General features: G+C 39.0%; 3 protein-coding genes across 3 annotated transcripts; 2 read left to right on the top strand and 1 right to left on the bottom strand.

Annotated features, from left to right (window-relative positions):
• The first annotated feature begins 56 nt into the window (after positions 1-56).
• On the top strand, positions 57-1058 carry LOC142150367 (olfactory receptor 5AP2-like). Its single transcript, XM_075205563.1, has one exon. It carries the CDS (start codon positions 57-59, stop codon positions 1056-1058), a length of 1002 nt encoding a protein of 333 aa, XP_075061664.1.
• Positions 1059-6993: 5935 nt separating this feature from the next.
• LOC142150368 (olfactory receptor 5AR1-like) lies at positions 6994-7968 on the top strand. The gene has a single exon (XM_075205564.1). It carries the CDS (start codon positions 6994-6996, stop codon positions 7966-7968), a length of 975 nt encoding a protein of 324 aa, XP_075061665.1.
• A 6015-nt stretch (positions 7969-13983) lies between these two features.
• On the bottom strand, positions 13984-14922 carry LOC142150369 (olfactory receptor 5AP2-like). The gene has a single exon (XM_075205565.1). The coding sequence runs from the start codon at positions 14920-14922 to the stop codon at positions 13984-13986; it is 939 nt and encodes a 312-aa protein (XP_075061666.1).
• Positions 14923-16949: the final 2027 nt, after the last annotated feature.

Raw genomic sequence — 16949 nt, forward strand, 5'->3', positions numbered from 1 at the left:
TGATATTTGTAATCTATATTTATTTCATCACTACAGAGAGAGAGAGAGAGATCTTAATGGACGTCATAAACAAGACACAAGTGACAGTCTTTGTGTTTTCTGGACTTACTGACAATGAAGAACTTGCCCTGTTCCTCTTCATATTATTCTTACATGTTTACATGGTGACTGTAGTGGGAAACATCGGCATGATGGCTGTTGTCCATAACACATCCAACCTCCACACTCCGATGTACTTCTTCCTGAGTTACCTCTCTCTGGTGGACCTTGTCTACTCCTCAGTTATTACTCCTAAAATGTTGTCCGACCTTATGTCCATGAGGAAGACCATCTCATTTGATGGATGTGCCCTTCAGTTCTTCTTCTTTGCTGCTCTGGCATGTACTGAGGTGTTACTTCTCTCAATTATGTCGTATGACCGATATGCTGCCATATGTCACCCTCTCCATTATGTCTCAATAATGACCATGAAAAAATGTTGGTATATGGTTGTCCTGGCTTTCTTGTTTAGCTTCTTTCTGTCATCTGTGCAGACCAACAGTATATTCAGTCTCCAATTCTGTGGATCAAACCTTATAGACCACTTCTATTGTGACATGCCTCCACTTCTCCAACTGTCCTGCTCGGACACATTCTCCTGTGACATATTTGCTCTTTCCTTCATAGGTTCTTGTGGAATGGGTTCATTCTTAACCATCCTGATCTCATACACTTTTATCATATCTTCCATTCTACGGATAAAATCTGCTGAGGGCAGACAGAAAGCCTTCAGTACATGCTCTTCCCATCTCATGTGTGTTTCCATCTTCTACGTGACACTTTTCTTCACTTACCTACGCTCTCCTTCAAATGTCTTAGAGAAACAAGACAAGATAGCTGCTGTCTTCTACTCAGTGGTGACACCGATGCTGAATCCACTTATATACAGTCTGAGGAACCAAGAGGTGAAAAGAGTCATTACAGGAGGAATACGCAACGTTACCAATGTTCTGTTATTTATTAGAGATAAAGTTGAGATTCTATCAATCATGATAAACTCTCGGAAATCATATATGTAGCCAATTTAACACTTAGTTCGGGATAATACACTTTAAGGTCAAAACAGTCGTATTCTACTTCCATTTCTCTAGGTTAATTTACTGCATCTTATCCTTGAGGTCAGCAGTTTCCACCTGTATAAGTCGGTACACAGTAATAGTGTTGTTCATATCAATCACTGAACAAACTAAATTAGTTGAATAAACTTATTTCTTTCTCAATTCACTTTTAAAGTCTGGATATTGCAGAGAAGCAGATATGTAAATGTAGCACTATGAAGTACTGTATTTCAGAGACAAAATGGTAATGTGCATTATGTTTTAATATAAATTAGGAGATATGAAGTTAAAAGCAATAGGTGAAAACAACTCATTAGTGTTAACCTAGATATTCCCTAATTTACGCCGCATCCTGGAGTGAACTAGCAGCCCGGCGCGTGCTTTAGTTTCTATGCTCTGTTATTATCCTTGTGACATAGATGTAGGAGGGTGTAGGGACATCCTCCAACACCAGAGAGAGCTTTCATATGATTTAAACTGGTTCATTTATATTTTTATACATGCTATTTGTTATCCTTTTTTAAGTTACTGGATTTGAGAAATTCTACAACTCTTTCTTTTAAGAGCTTTATCAAGGTATAGCTTTATCAAGGGATTAAAGCTATAAAGAGTGAAATGTACGTCAGGTAATCAACGCCATGTATGATGTCACCACCTGGAAAGTGGCAGTGCCGCTAGCGCTCCCCAGCAAGCGCTATAACAAATTTGAATACCGATACATATCATAGCATTTTTGATCCAATATAAAGTTACCTCTGAATTTATATCTATACATCTAGCTGTCATTTCACTGTGTATATATAATAGGTAGAGACTTGGCCGTAAGACTGGTACTCCTTTTGGTTAACCAGCGATAGAAGGTCTGGGGTTTATGTAATAGGTTATTGCCTTATCTAATACGAGCCACATATCTATTTGAAAAGCCACATCTCCATGATAGATATTGAGAGACTATTGAGTTGATATTTATAATAACGGACAGTGAATGGTATTGCAAGAGAAATATAATTTGGAAACTATTCTGGCCGAGATAACACAGATTAAAAATAATTAATAAGGGAATAATGAAATCTGAATCCCTTGGACATATTTTTTTGTGTGTGTGCTGGGGTGTGAATATTTAGGGAATCCTTTATACTATCATGAGTAATTATTGACAGCTCATTAATGGTGTCCACAAGTCTGCAAATATCACGAGCCGCGACGGTACGCCGCATCCTGGCGTGATGTAGCAGCCGAGCATACACATTAGTTACAATGCACTGTTATCTTTGTGCCATAGAGTAGGAGGGTGTAGAGACATCCTCCAACTCCAGGGGAGCTCTTGCATGATTCTAATTTGTTCGTTTATATAATTATACATGTTCCTGGTTTATGATATGACCTATGCTTGTTCTAAGCTAGTAAATTATTTAGCAGCCTCCTGAGGCTGATTGTCAGCCCTGTCCTTCTCCTTTATGATTTGTCCATCAAAGTGTTTAAGGCCTCACTGCCGGTTATAGTCCCTGCTCCCAAGCATACTTCTCCTGCTGTTTGTGTTCCTCCTGTCTTCTGTATTTCTGTTACTGACCCCTAGCCTGGATTTTGACATTGCTGATTTGCCTGTGACCCTGAAACCTTTGCCTGGATACTTGACACTGGTATTTCATCAGTTACCAAGGTCCTTTGCCTGGATTCAGACACAGATCTACCATGTGTTCAGTCCATCAAGCCTGGGCTTTGTAGTGCTGAAGGAAGTCTCAATACTGCATACCACCTTCCACCAGGAGTTCCTCCTCTTCTTAATCACCTGCGCTACGATCTCAGGTTATTAGCTCCTACTACTGGAGAACAAGACCTGGGGGCATCCGAGTACCTGTGAGCAAGTTCAGCTCTACGGGAAAGGCGGCTGCTAAAGGCGAAGACCTCTGAAGCGGTTCTAGGAGTTGATACCTGGGGCGTGAGCCATAACAGCAATAATACTTAGAATATGTAAATATTCTGCAAATGCATAATAAAAATGACAGCAATACATACATGCAATTGTACATTTTATTGACATAACTGGCAAATGTGGAACATTTTTATTGACCTCATTAGAAGTCACATATGTGACAAACAAATGATAAGAATATATGTTAATAAATGTAACAATTTCAGTTACATAGTAACTGTTTAATGTTAAGGATCCCATTTACTGGCTTCACTTAAGGGTTGATCATTTTAAACACACTTTTTTCTTTCTATTCACATATTTCTCTCTATGTTTTAATATTTTACCGCTATGGACCAAGGATTAACAAAGTGCTCGGGGTTAACTATATAATTTAAAAAATATATAATTAATAAAGGTGTAAAACCAATGTATTTTAATATATTTGTCAAAATAGGATAGGAGTGCCTTCTTGTATCCATGTCTTTTCTTCTTCCTTAATGTCTGCTAATAGGGAAGAGCACCCCCTCACCTTAATCAATAATGACAATGTAGGGATGAGTATAATCCTAACCTTGTGTGGATTTTTTTTGTTTTCTTCAATGAAACTATGGAACCGCTCAGGAAACCACAAGTAAATAAGCTAACTGCAGCGATACAAGAGATAAGAGACCAAGGGGTATATGTATCAAGCTGAGACTTTTCCGGCGGGTTTGAAAAAGTGGAGATGTTGCCTATATCAACCAATCAGATTCTAGCTGTCATTTTGTAGAATGTAAATAAATGATAACTAGAATCTGATTGGATGCTATAGGCAACATCTCCACTTTTTCAAACCAGCAGTTTAGTAAATATACCCCTAAGTCTCCCAAACAGAGAATCAAGTCCCGCTTAATGAGTGAAGGATAGAAGAAAATATGCATGAAATAGAAAAATGAAAACCTCTCAAAGACACCATATTTAAAATTCAAAAGCAAATGTTGAACAAATTAGATGACCTGGAAAATAGATTCAGGAGAAATAATCTTCATGTTCAGAATCAATAAAAGGTCCAACCTTGCTGACATTCTTCTCCACAACCCTATCTAAGATTTTGAATATCACAGATGAAATAAACACCTTAGGACTCTGCTCCTGAGAGTGTGGCTCAGAGTCAGAGGCAGGCTGGGCTGAGGGCCATCTGCCCCCGAGGCCGGACCCATAGTGGGCTACCTTTGGATGGGTCACTGGGCCACCTGAATTTTTTTTAAATATTCCTAGTAGGATGCTGAGTCAAGTCTAAAACTTGCCAGCCCTCCCCTGCTCAGAGTGGATACTGAGACGGTTGTGAGGGTGTGAAGGTTGTTGGAGAAACTGATCGGCTCGTGATCGTGAATACCATAAGTGGGCAGCAGCACGAGAGATGTCTTGTAGGCAGGAGTGAGAGGTGGTTAGCATAGAAGAATCGCAGGTCATGAGTAGACCTAAGAGAGTGAGATGGAGAGTATTCTGAGATGAGACTGAGATGAAGGCGTGATGTTGTTGAGGGCTTTGTAAAAGATCGAACGCAGAGTTTCTTTTGTTGGGCTACTTTCTTTCTGTTGAATGCTTTCAGCCTGACTAGAACAAGACAAACAGGCAAATCATCGACTCCGAATAGAGAATGGACTTCTGGTTAAAGTGACATCCTTGGCAGCCCCTTGTGTCAGTGCCACAACCACTGAGTTTTTGCGGAAAAATCACAATTTGGAATTCTCCTTAACTCTTCCCATCATTCTAATGAGGTCATGTCAGAAGAAGACACTTGTTCTAAACATCCAGTGGGTGGGAAAAGGGTGTTTGTGTAAACTGGCCTAGAAAGACAGCATGTGTGAGTGTCTGTATGAATGAGTGTGTGTGTGTGTGGTGACCGATTTTCTCAGGGCACTTTCGAACACTGGACTTACACCTATGAGTGGGGTTGGCGGGGAATTAGGGGGTTTTGCACTTTTGGAAATGAGCTTAACTAGTATTTATCTGTCTGGTGCAAGTTGGATAATGAAAGTAAAAGTCTGATTGGTTGCCGTGGGCTTCCTGCAGATTTACACCTTTGAACAATGTAGGTAATTAACAGATCAATGTTGACATAAATATATTTTTTCCTTTACCCATAACACAAGTCAAAAACACAATAAGTTAATTAAATATTAAATAGAATATAACTGTTTTCCTTAATGTAGAGATAAATTAATCCACCACTTACTGGAAACTCACTAATTGGTTTGTTTTTACATTACAATAATTAGTGATATGTTCTCTGGGACAGGAGAGATTTATACTCCTGGGTCACTGAGTTTTATATAAAGAAGGATCATCAGTCACAGCAGTGAGAAGCCGTGTGGATGTCAAACTATTATATGCAGACAGGTAAGAGCCAATATTCATCTCTTACCACAGGTATCATATTATTTATCATTTTATATAATTGTAAGACAGGAAACAGGTTGATGTGATACAGGGACACCAGGATCATTTTTTGACAGTGGATTTTATTTTAATCACTGTTATTATTACTTTAAATGATTTTATCATCTTCTTCGAATTACTCAACAATCATCAGGAGCGTCCACTGTTATTAGTGTCACTGAGTGGGTGTGATAGGAACAACTTCAGTGTGCTGAGCTTGGTTGTAGGGAGAGACCCTGGATCTTTTCAGAACTCAGCAATGGCTCTACTGAAATCTATCGATGACCTTATACATTGTCTATGAACAAGTCATGCAGAAATGTCGCTTTATATCCCATGTCTGGTACCTGTTACTACAATGTAAACAGTACTTACAATCATAAAGATAGACAGAGTCACTAATGGTCATTTATAGCATTCACAGCTGCAGTTTGTTCGATTTGGTGTAATTGCCCATAGATCAGAGCCAGCCAGTTACCCTGGTGGCCCCCACAATTCTCCTTTTCTGTCATCCTTCGTGCACTTTGGACTGTTTGCATATAAATTTGCTTCTTTGTATAAATTGTACCTAGGAGCACAGTTGAATATGCTAATTATATACTAGTGATTCCAAAAGTAAACTCCGCAAGTAAATTGACACCAGTCAGTCTACGTAATTTTATAAAGGACTGATGGTGTGAGGATACCACCCTTAGCTGGGATGGCAGTTACCCTCTGTGGGATTCAACTCACTCGATTAGACCAGAATATATCCAAAATAAGACTTTATTATTACAGCACAACACCACAAGATGTTCACAAGTTACAGGGTAAATGGTAGCATGTGTCCTCCAGCAGCCTCTTGCAGTCAGCACTCCAAAGTAATAATCTTTGTCTCTTTCAGGGTCTTATCCTCCCGCAATATTACCACTACCGATTAGCAAAACAGTTATGGTGTCTCTCAGCCTGGGTTACTGGCTCACACCAACCCTATCCTGGTAGGGTTTCCTCCAGCGGCACCATGACGCCTGGCCCCTGTGTTTCAAACTCCCATTGTCCCATAGATTGTAAGCTTGCGAGCAGGGTTCTCTTACCTCTCAGTCTGTTTGTATTACCCAGTATTGTTTTATTAATGTTTGTTCCCAATTTTAAAGTGCTACGGAATTTGCTGGCGCTATATAAATAAATGTTGATGATGATCGTGACAAACTAATACAACCAGTTTTTATATTTCAGATGTTACAGCAACAAGAACACCAATCTGAGACATGTTTTATTTACAGGTTCCCCACCAAACTTTTGCAGACATTTTTTGATTAAAGCATAGACCTAGGGGCCTTACACACATCTACTGCTGAAAGTCTATCTCGTGGACCACATGTTGAAATGACTTAATACTCTCTTGATGACACAGTGTGATTCTGTGCATGCTCCTGCACAAAATCCCTTGTTGCAGGATGTATTATGTATTCTTGGCTTTATGTGGCCTTGTCTGTTTTACAACTAGCTGTAGACTTATTATTATTGATATTTGTAATCTATATTCATTTCACCACTACAGAGAGAGAGAGAGAGATCTCAATGGACATCATTAACAAGACACAAGTGACAGTCTTTGTGTTTTCTGGACTTACTGACAATAGAGAACTTGCCCTGTTTCTCTTCATATTATTCTTGCATGTTTATATGGTGACTGTAGTGGGTAACATCGGTATGATGGCTGTTGTCCATAACACATCCAACCTCCACACTCCGATGTACTTCTTCCTAAGTTACCTCTCTCTGGTGGACCTTGTCTACTCCTCAGTTATTACTCCTAAAATGTTATCTGACCTTATGTCCATGAGGAAGACTATCACATTTGATGGATGTGCCCTTCAGTTCTTCTTCTTTGCTGCACTGGCATGTACTGAGGTTTTACTTCTCTCAAGTATGTCGTATGACCGATATGCTGCCATATGTCACCCTCTCCATTATGTCTCAATAATGACCAAGAAAAAATGTTGGTATCTGGTTGTCCTGGCTTTCTCGTTTAGCTTCTTTCTGTCATCTGTGCAGACCAGCTGTGTATTCAGTCTCCAATTCTGTGGATCAAACCTTATAGACCACTTCTATTGTGACTTGCCTCCACTGCTCCAATTGTCCTGCTCGGATACCTTCTCCTGTGACATATTTACTCTTTCCTTCATAGGTTCTTGTGGGATGGGTTCATTCTTAACCATCCTGATCTCATACACTTTCATCATATCTTCCATTCTACGGATAAAATCTGCTGAGGGCAGACAGAAAGCCTTCAGTACATGCTCTTCTCATCTCATGTGTGTTTCCATCTTCTACGTGACAATTTTCTTCACTTACCTACGCTCTCCTTCAAATGTCTTAGAGAAACAAGACAAGATAGCTGCTGTCTTCTACTCAGTGGTGACACCGATGCTGAATCCACTTATATACAGTCTGAGGAACCAAGAGGTGAAGAGAGTCATTACAGGAGGAATACGCAATGTTACCAATGTTCTGTTATTTATTAGAGATAAGTTGAGATTCTATCAATCATGATAAACTCTCGTAAATCATATATGTAGCCGATTTAGCACTTTGTTCGGGATAATACACTTTAAGGTCAAGACAATCGCATTCTGCTTCCATTTCTCCAGGTTAATTTACTGCATCTTTTCCTTGAAGTCAGCAGTTTCCACCTGTATAAGTCGGTACACAGTAACAGTGTTGTTCATATCAATCACTGAACAAACTAAATTAGTTGAATAAACTTATTTCTTTCTTAATTCACATTTAAAGCCTGGATATTGCAGAGAAGCAGTTATGTAAATGTAGAGCTATGAAGTACTTTCATTGTAATGCCAAAGACTGATAACAAAGAACTTGCTGTTTTCTTGTCATATGAGCGGAGATATATTTGGGTGAAAACGACAATGTTCTGTCAATTAAAAATTATTTTGTCTGTCTGAACAGTGTATTGCTCAATATAGTAAAGGCGTTGGAGGACTTCTGTGAGCCATATAAAATATGCAATGCTTAAACCTTGCCACCAAGCTCTTCTTTTGATTGTTTTATGATTATTAACCAGAATAATACACCCCAGCACATTTAATAATGCTTAAATATGTCTATAGCATATCCAGACACATTTCCAGAATATCATCAAAGTAACTCTAAGGATCATAAGCAAGTTGGTGCAGATCACTTTAGACAGACTATAAGGGGTAGGGATAAAATACATTGTTTACATTGGTGATTTATCAAGAGCCTTCTGAGAAAATGTATCACTCTCTCTGAGCTATGGGATTTCTATGTACTGGAAGAGGTATGGTGGGATCGTAGTGTCACTATACAGTCACACTTTAAATCTATGATTCGGATTCCAGCTTACTAAACAAAAGCTAAAACCTGCATTTCAACTTCCTAACTCACCAACTCTGCTTGGGTCATGACCAAATGTTCCTACATAGAACAGATGCTTGGTTGCATAGGGAGAGGAATCAGTAGCAGAAAGAAAGAAGTAATAATATCACTGTATAGGTCATTGGTACGGCCTCATCTAGAATACTGTGCTCAGTTCTGGAGGCCATATCTCCAGAAGGATATAAATACATTAGAAACTGTACAAAGAAGGGCAACTAAAATGGTGCATGGCCTACAGCACAAAACTTACCCGAAAAAGACTAAAAGATCTTAATATGTATAGTTTGGAGCAGAGAAGGGAAAGGGGGATGATATCATCATCATCATCATCATTTATTTATATAGCACCACTAATTTCGCAGCGCTGTACAGAGAACTCACTCAAATCAATCCCTGCCCCATTGGAGCTTACAGTCTAAATTCTCTAACATACACAGAAAGAGAGAGAGAGAGACTAAGGTCAATTGATTAAAGCTTAATGAGGATAATTGTGCAAATAATATGTTAATAATGTCATGATATTCTAACATCAGGAGTTACTGTACTCAAAATGGTCTTCAGTAAATAACAGTTCCCTATAAGCCAACATGGGGTCAATGTATTTTGATAACGGAAACATACTTCAGAAACTGCTTTCACATTGCCTTGAGTTTATGCCGAGTTGATATGTTATCATAGAGATGCAATCATTTTGTTTTATTATTCAAAGGACACTTCCTTTGGCCAGAAAGAACAAAAGTTTGTGAAGACTCACTTACTCATAAATGTATATCATCTGAAACAACAAAATAATATGTGTCATTGATACATGTGCTCTCCATAAGGAACCTTTTGGGAGTATCTTTCTTAGAAATCAATACAACTAAATCATGTTTCATATGTATATGGGCAGAAAATTATACCAGGTTTATTGAAATTAATAACATATATCCTTTATTTTCCAGTAGTGTATATTTTTGAGAGCCCTAAATAGAAATGATCTTGAATCAGAAGGCTAAAAGAAAAAAATATTGTGAAACATATTAGCATACCAGAACACCTCTTTCAGTAAGAGCACAGTGATTAGGAGCTTGGACAAGAAAGGCAAATATTGTTGTCTTCTATCCTTTCACCAGGTCACACATTTCTCTAGAATTTTGTGAGTCCAATTTTGCAGTTTGTGTGTTTTGTTTCCATTTTAGTTTAAAAACTGGTTTACATATGTCTGTATTTCAAATTCCTAATAACTATTTGTATTCAATATGCAATTTTACATTCTTGTCATATTAAACCACATTTAATAATGTTCCGTCTTAAATAATTCATGTGTCAGATAGTCATGGATTTTGTAATACTACATTTGTGCAGGATATTGCTTGATTTACAGTGACTTTGCTACATAGGGTTGTATTGCATTTTGGCAAGTCAAGGAGTAACTGAAGACTTCCTAAGAGTGACAGCTCTTAAATTAAGTCTTAGTGGTGTCAGTGTTTTGTTTTTAACAGTGAGCGTGAGAGTTTTAGGATGTTTTAGTCACTTTTAAGCTGGGTACACACTACAGAATTTTCCACCAACTTTTTATGCCGATCGATTTTACATCCGATTGATGGTCCGATCACTCGGTCCATGGACTGTATACACACTAGCCTTGTTTAGGATGATAAAGGGAAGAGCAGCTGTCCCGTTAGCGACTTTTTACAGCCATGTTGTCGTGAGCAATGATTGTAATTTCGTATTTACTGTCGTGGATCGGTCGGAAACTTATACACACTACACAACGGAAAGGAGACTGTAACCAAAATATTCAACGATACGACCAACCAAATGAGGCCACAATCATTCATTTGGGCAGACTTTCGACCATCGTGTTACTACACACACTGGCCCGACTTTCGAACGAGCGGTTGTATGTCGGCTGGTTAAGCCGATTATTGGACAAAAACAACTGTAGTGTGTACCCAGCTTTAAACAGGTCAGACAATTTTTTTTGATTACCTTTTCACACCTACATGTCACACATGTCCAGGTTGTTTTTATTGTGTCACTTGTTCTACTAACTGCTATACAGATTGCAGCTAACATTTGATATATACTGATGTATGTTATTGTATATTGCAGGGCATCTGTCGATATATGCAGCAGTTTGGACAGACAGTTTGTTTGAGTTAGGCTAAACTGGGTCAATGTCAAAAGTCATTTGTGATCTGATCAGAATCTATCAGTCAAGGAGAAAATCCAGTTGATCAATGAAAGCAGTCTGCCATGTCTGCTATTGTCAGCCAATGACATTAATAGACTCCCCCATGTTGTTATTATCATCGTTATCATAGTCATCATCATCATTTATTTATATAGCGCCAGCAAATTCCGTAGCGCTTTACAATTGGGAACAAACATTAATAAGACAATACTGGGTAATACATACAGACAGAGAGGAAAGAGAACCCTGCTCGCAAGATTACAATCTATGAGACAATGGGAGTTTGACACACAAGGACATGTGCTACATCATATTGCACACTGGACCAGCCAGACTGCAAAGGTAAAAGTACTGAGTTGGCTGTGTGTGTACCAATGTTGGTCAGAGGGTTGTTATCTTGTATTAGCTGTGTAGAGTATGGTAATAAGGGAGATTAAGATGGTGGTTGAGGAATATAATAAGCATGTCTGAAGAGGTGGGTTTTCAGAGAACGCTTGAAGGTTTAATAGCATGCTACCACATATTCTGTAACATCTGACATATGTGATATACATTTGTTGGCAAACAAAATTGTCACCCTTGCAATTTTATCTAATAGTTCACTATTTCTTCCAATTCTGAAATTAAAAAATATTTTTGTATCCACATATGTATTTCTTTGGTTTAGAAGTACATAAACCCCGAAAGCACAAAAATGTACTAAGTCATAGTACAGCCCTGTCAAAGTTTATAGCGAAACGCGTGTCATCAGAATCTGCGTCTGCTGTTCTACCCTGTACATGTCACTAAATATCTAAATATTATTGGATCCAGCTAATCTATTTAAACATCCATGGATTCCGCATATGATATTACAAATGGGTGTTTTATATAAGAGACCATAGGACTAAGCTAGACTTCTGTAATTTGAGCCTTATATACGTACCTTATGGCTGTTGATTCAGCCTGACGAGTTAGCTGAATCATACAACTTAGGCAGCATAACTTTTCCTCTTAAACCAATGATTCAAAATAGGTGATGTGTATCTGAAGGGAATATTTTGCCCCTGTACATTCAATAGGGGATAATTTTTACCCTTGTCATATAGGAATAGAAAATTACAAGAGAACAAGTAGAGAAATGCTGAGATATCAGTACAATCCCTATGATATGTGGTGTTCCTAAATAATTAATTAAGTCAGAAACATATTGGATTTATATTTCTATTCATTAAGGTTTCTTGATTTATACGTTTATAAACAAAGGCTCTAAAAATAAAGGATATAATACAAAATAATAGTGAGTCAGAGGATTTAAGGAAGAAACTTTATTCTGAAAAAGATTCATATATTTTATTGTGGGTAATGAAAAAAGGGGAAAAAATTTAATTAAAGTGACAATTGGATATTACACCAGTAATGAACACAATACGGTCAACTTGAATCATGGGTGCATTTTGGTACATATGCATAGATTTATGTCCAACTCTAAATTAGGCCCTAAAAAATGAAACATTCACTTGGGTCTACTGTCAGATAACCTGACTGGAGACTGACCACCTTCCTCAATTAACGATTTAATCAGGGAGCCACATAATAGTCCCCCAATAGGGAGTGTGTGGTGGCTTGCCGAGAAAGACCTACAACCCAAACGCAAACCACGTATTGACGTCTTTATACATTCTAGCTGCTACTATGTAAGTTAGTACATAGAGAGGCTCATGCTGAGTTGGGGGTACACCTGCTAGCTTAGCATAAAATACGCAAATTTATAAAAAAGAAAAAAAGTTTATAAATAATAAAAACAAAACAAAAAAAGCAAGATCCCCCCTCCAAATAAGTCATAACCTAGGCTTATCATCAGGTTACCTGATGATAACCTAGGCTGGTAGGGGCAAATTTATACATTCAATGAATAACATTGCAGTATGTAATTCATAGTAATACATAAGGGTTATTCCCCATATTGTCTGTAACCACCACTAACCAATAGAGCGGGATTCTCATGGTCTGACAAACCAGAGTGGAGCTTTTTTGTATTGATAAGACCAAACCAGCCCCCGGGGTTAAGCTCAGCAATACATTTTATGAATGTTTTTATGTGTTTATCTCATGGTGTCAGTGTGTTTATTTTGCAGTATATTTCTTTGCAAGTGCACTACCGCTCCCATTTGGCCAAGGATGCCAGGACATACTGGTGCTTGTAGTTCTACATTCTGGATTTACGGTCACTTGTAGGTTTTCAAGCACCAAAACAGTTTAGGACTGCCATGGCTTGCTGGGTCCAGTAGTGCAGTAGTAGAATATGCTAATATCTATCTTTTACCAATGTATTACTCCAATGCACACCACACAGGGATGAAGAGGTGCCCTAATGCCCTGGATCTGAGTGACATTATTACATGGGGCCCAACGCTATCGTGTTACCAGCACACCCCAGGGGCAAACGCAGGATTTGTAGGGGGGGTTTCCACACCACACCGCCAGTAGGTGTGACCAGCATGCATGGGGGCGTGGCTATAATTTTAGACAGTGTTTGGCTGCTCTCTAACTCTTTCTATCCCTATAATATACATGGGCAATGCTGCATGCACTACTGCTAGGTGCACGCAGATCTCCCTATTCAAGCAGAGTCGTGTGAAGTGGGAGCAGGGTCCAGCCACCTCAATTATACAGTGCCCCAGGCTTGGAGGGGGGGGGGGGGTTTCCAGGCACTAGGAAACCCCTTTCGGTTTGTCTATGCACCCTGTCATAATCTAGTATCAGTAGCGACTTTTGTGCATTGGTAGAAGAGGGTAGCTGTGCTGGGATGGGCAACAGCAATTTATTATGTGGCTTTGATGTTACTGCAAGAAATGAATGTCTAGTCCAAATCATATATGACACAGAGATCAATGGAACATTATACTGTGTTATTTGTTTTATTTCTCAGATGGCTTTCTTGAGTCGTGGAAAAAACTAAGAAGAAAAGCTCCGTGGACAGGTGGAACATGTTATCCATTTGAATGTAATTTTCTTAAGGCTTCCTTTATGATCCTTTTCACCTCTTGGTTCCTCAGACTGTATATAAGTGGGTTCAACATAGGTATCACCACTGCGTAGAAAACAGAGACCACCTTGTCTTGTTTCTCAAAAACACTGGTAGATGGTCGTATATAAATGAAGAAAACTGTCCCGTAGAAGATGGAGACACACATGAGATGTGAAGAACAAGTACTGAACGCTTTCTGCCTGCCCTCTGCAGATTTTATACGTAAAATGGAAGAAGCGATTAGAGTGTATGAGATCAGGATGGTCATCATGGAACCAATGCCACAAGAACACGTGAAGAAAACCATTACTATATCACACGGGAGAGTACTAGAGCAGGACAATGTGAGTAAAGGACGGACATCACAGTAGAAGTGTTCTACAAGGTTTGATCCACAGAATCGGAGACTGAATACACAGCTGGTCTGCACTGATGACTGCAATGAAGCGATAGACAGAGAAAGTAGAACAAGGCAGGAACATTTTGTATTGGTCATTATTGAGACATAATAGAGAGGTTGACAGATTGCCACATATCGGTCATATGACATGCTAGAGAGTAGGAGAGACTCTGTGCCTGCTAAGACAGCAAAGCAGAAGAACTGAAGAGCACATCCATTGAACGAGATGGACTTTATCTGGGAGAAAAGGTCAAAGAGCATTTTAGGTGTTATCACTGAGGAGTAGCAGAGGTCCACCATGGAGAGGTAACTCAGGAAATAGTACATTGGAGTGTGAAGGTTGGAGGTGCTATGGACAACTGCAATCATGCCAACATTGCCAACTATGCTGCCCATGTAAACAAGCAAGAAGAATATGAAGAGGAATGGAACAAGTTTGTCATTGTCTGTCAGACCGGAAAACACAAATATTCTCACTTGTGTCTTGTTTAGGACGTCCATTGTTTTCTTTATCTTTAGTGGTGGAAAAAAAAATATATAAATTTTACAAATCTAAAATACACCACAAAACACACAATACAGCACATAAGCCAGGAAAAACACAATAGAGAGGAAATGTAAGTTTTTACATTATCTGTCATCTAAATAAAGCCATCTGATCTGGATGAGAAGTTGTGTCATGCTTATTATTATCATTCCATAGTATAATGCCACCATATGAAACAGTGTAGAGAATATTCAATCATTCATATCAGTCCCTGCCCCCCTGGACATTTTAGAGTCTAAGAGATATATTTACTAAACTGTAGGTTTGAAAAAGTGGAGATGTTGCCTATAGCAACCAATCAGATTCTAGCTATCATTTATTTAGTACATGCTACAAGATGACAGCTAGAATCTGATTGGTTGCTATAGGCAACATCTCCACTTTTTCAAACACGCAGTTTAATAAATATACTCTAAATCTTACTCCACTAAATATAGAGAGAAAAGAAAGAGATGGAGTATGTGTATGTCAGGAAACTCTGGGATTTTAGAAACTACAAATATATCTCAATAATCTCGCTCAATATAACAATGTGTTCCCCTTATGAGCACTTTTCAAAATGTGTCACATATAATCCTGTGTTACAGGGGGATTGCTGGTAAACTGCTAATTTGTTACCAATTGAATGTGAGATATAGCTATTGAATTAGTCTTAAATGGAGCCATATTAATTTCTTAATAAAATAATCTCCCCCTAATTGTTCTATTAGGGAGCTGTTCCTCTCCTATCACTCCTTAAATAGGTATAGATGAAGTTAGTAATTGCTCCCCCTTCTACTCAATGGATAGACATCAATCAGACAGCTCTATGTAAGTGACCCTCCTGCCATGTAAGGCAGATGGGTGGGGTACGGAATAACGGTGCTGATTGTACCGACAAGACTTACCATGGCATCTTGAGTTCGGACGGCTGCTTTCCCGACAAGGATCCATCACGACTGTTCCGTGAAGCGACTTGAAGCAATCCCGAAGAAAGTAGACTCCGGCGGGACTGGATGACGTCACTGACATAGGCAACGCCGTTAACACTGCTCTCAAGGGGGTAATGTAACTATGGGGCCATGTATAATGTACTTTATAAAGGGTTCTACATTGTACATGGCGCCATAGTTACAATACCCCCATTACATTCATTCATAGTGAGTATATTGTAGGAGATAGGTCAGAACAAACCAGCGATGCGCATTTCGCTAGTATTAGCTTTGGCAAGAAAAACATTTTACTAAAGAAGCTCCACCAGTAAATATTTTACTAATTTGATCTGTGGACTTAATAAGAAGTCACCCAGGATGCAGTAATACCCGGTGCAGATTGTGCTGCTATTTCAAAGACTACGTTTCCTACTGCACAAATTAGTTCCATGTTTCTCAGGAGACACTTTATCTTCCAGTATGTTGCTGGATTGTAAGAGGAAACCTACGCACAGGGAGAGCGTACAAACTCCACACAAATAGTGTCCTCCTACAGTGCCACTCAGGATTATAGAATGTGCTCGGAGGTGGCATCAAGCTACTTAGTTTCGTGGTTGCTGACATTGAAAACAATGTGGCCATTGGAGAAAAGTTTTTTAATGCATTACTTACACTTACTGCTACTTACTTGAAGTGTGAGTGTGGATCAAATTTGATCCAGGTCACCTGCTAACTAATGGAAGCCACATTTTGCACCCAGGCAGAATGTTTGATCTTTTCAGTTTGTAGTTTCTCAATACTGATTTTCTTTAATTGATAATTTTGTGAACTGGTAGATGTGGACCGGCCACTGCCTGTCACTGTAGCCCCAGTTTTACTGCCACTTAGTAGAGTTATTGCAGCTTCTCCAGGCACAGATTTACATTTTATGCACCGAGGCCAGGGGCTGGCTGGGCTGGGGGGAAGAAGGGCATCTGCTCTCTTGGGCTGGGTCAATGGGCTATCTATATTTTATTTCATTTAACATTTAATTGGCTGCTGAGCCAAGTCTTTCCCCCCCCCAGGCTAGA

The sequence above is a fragment of the Mixophyes fleayi genome, chromosome 4 (assembly GCF_038048845.1).
Source record: "Mixophyes fleayi isolate aMixFle1 chromosome 4, aMixFle1.hap1, whole genome shotgun sequence".
NCBI lineage: Eukaryota > Metazoa > Chordata > Amphibia > Anura > Limnodynastidae > Mixophyes > Mixophyes fleayi.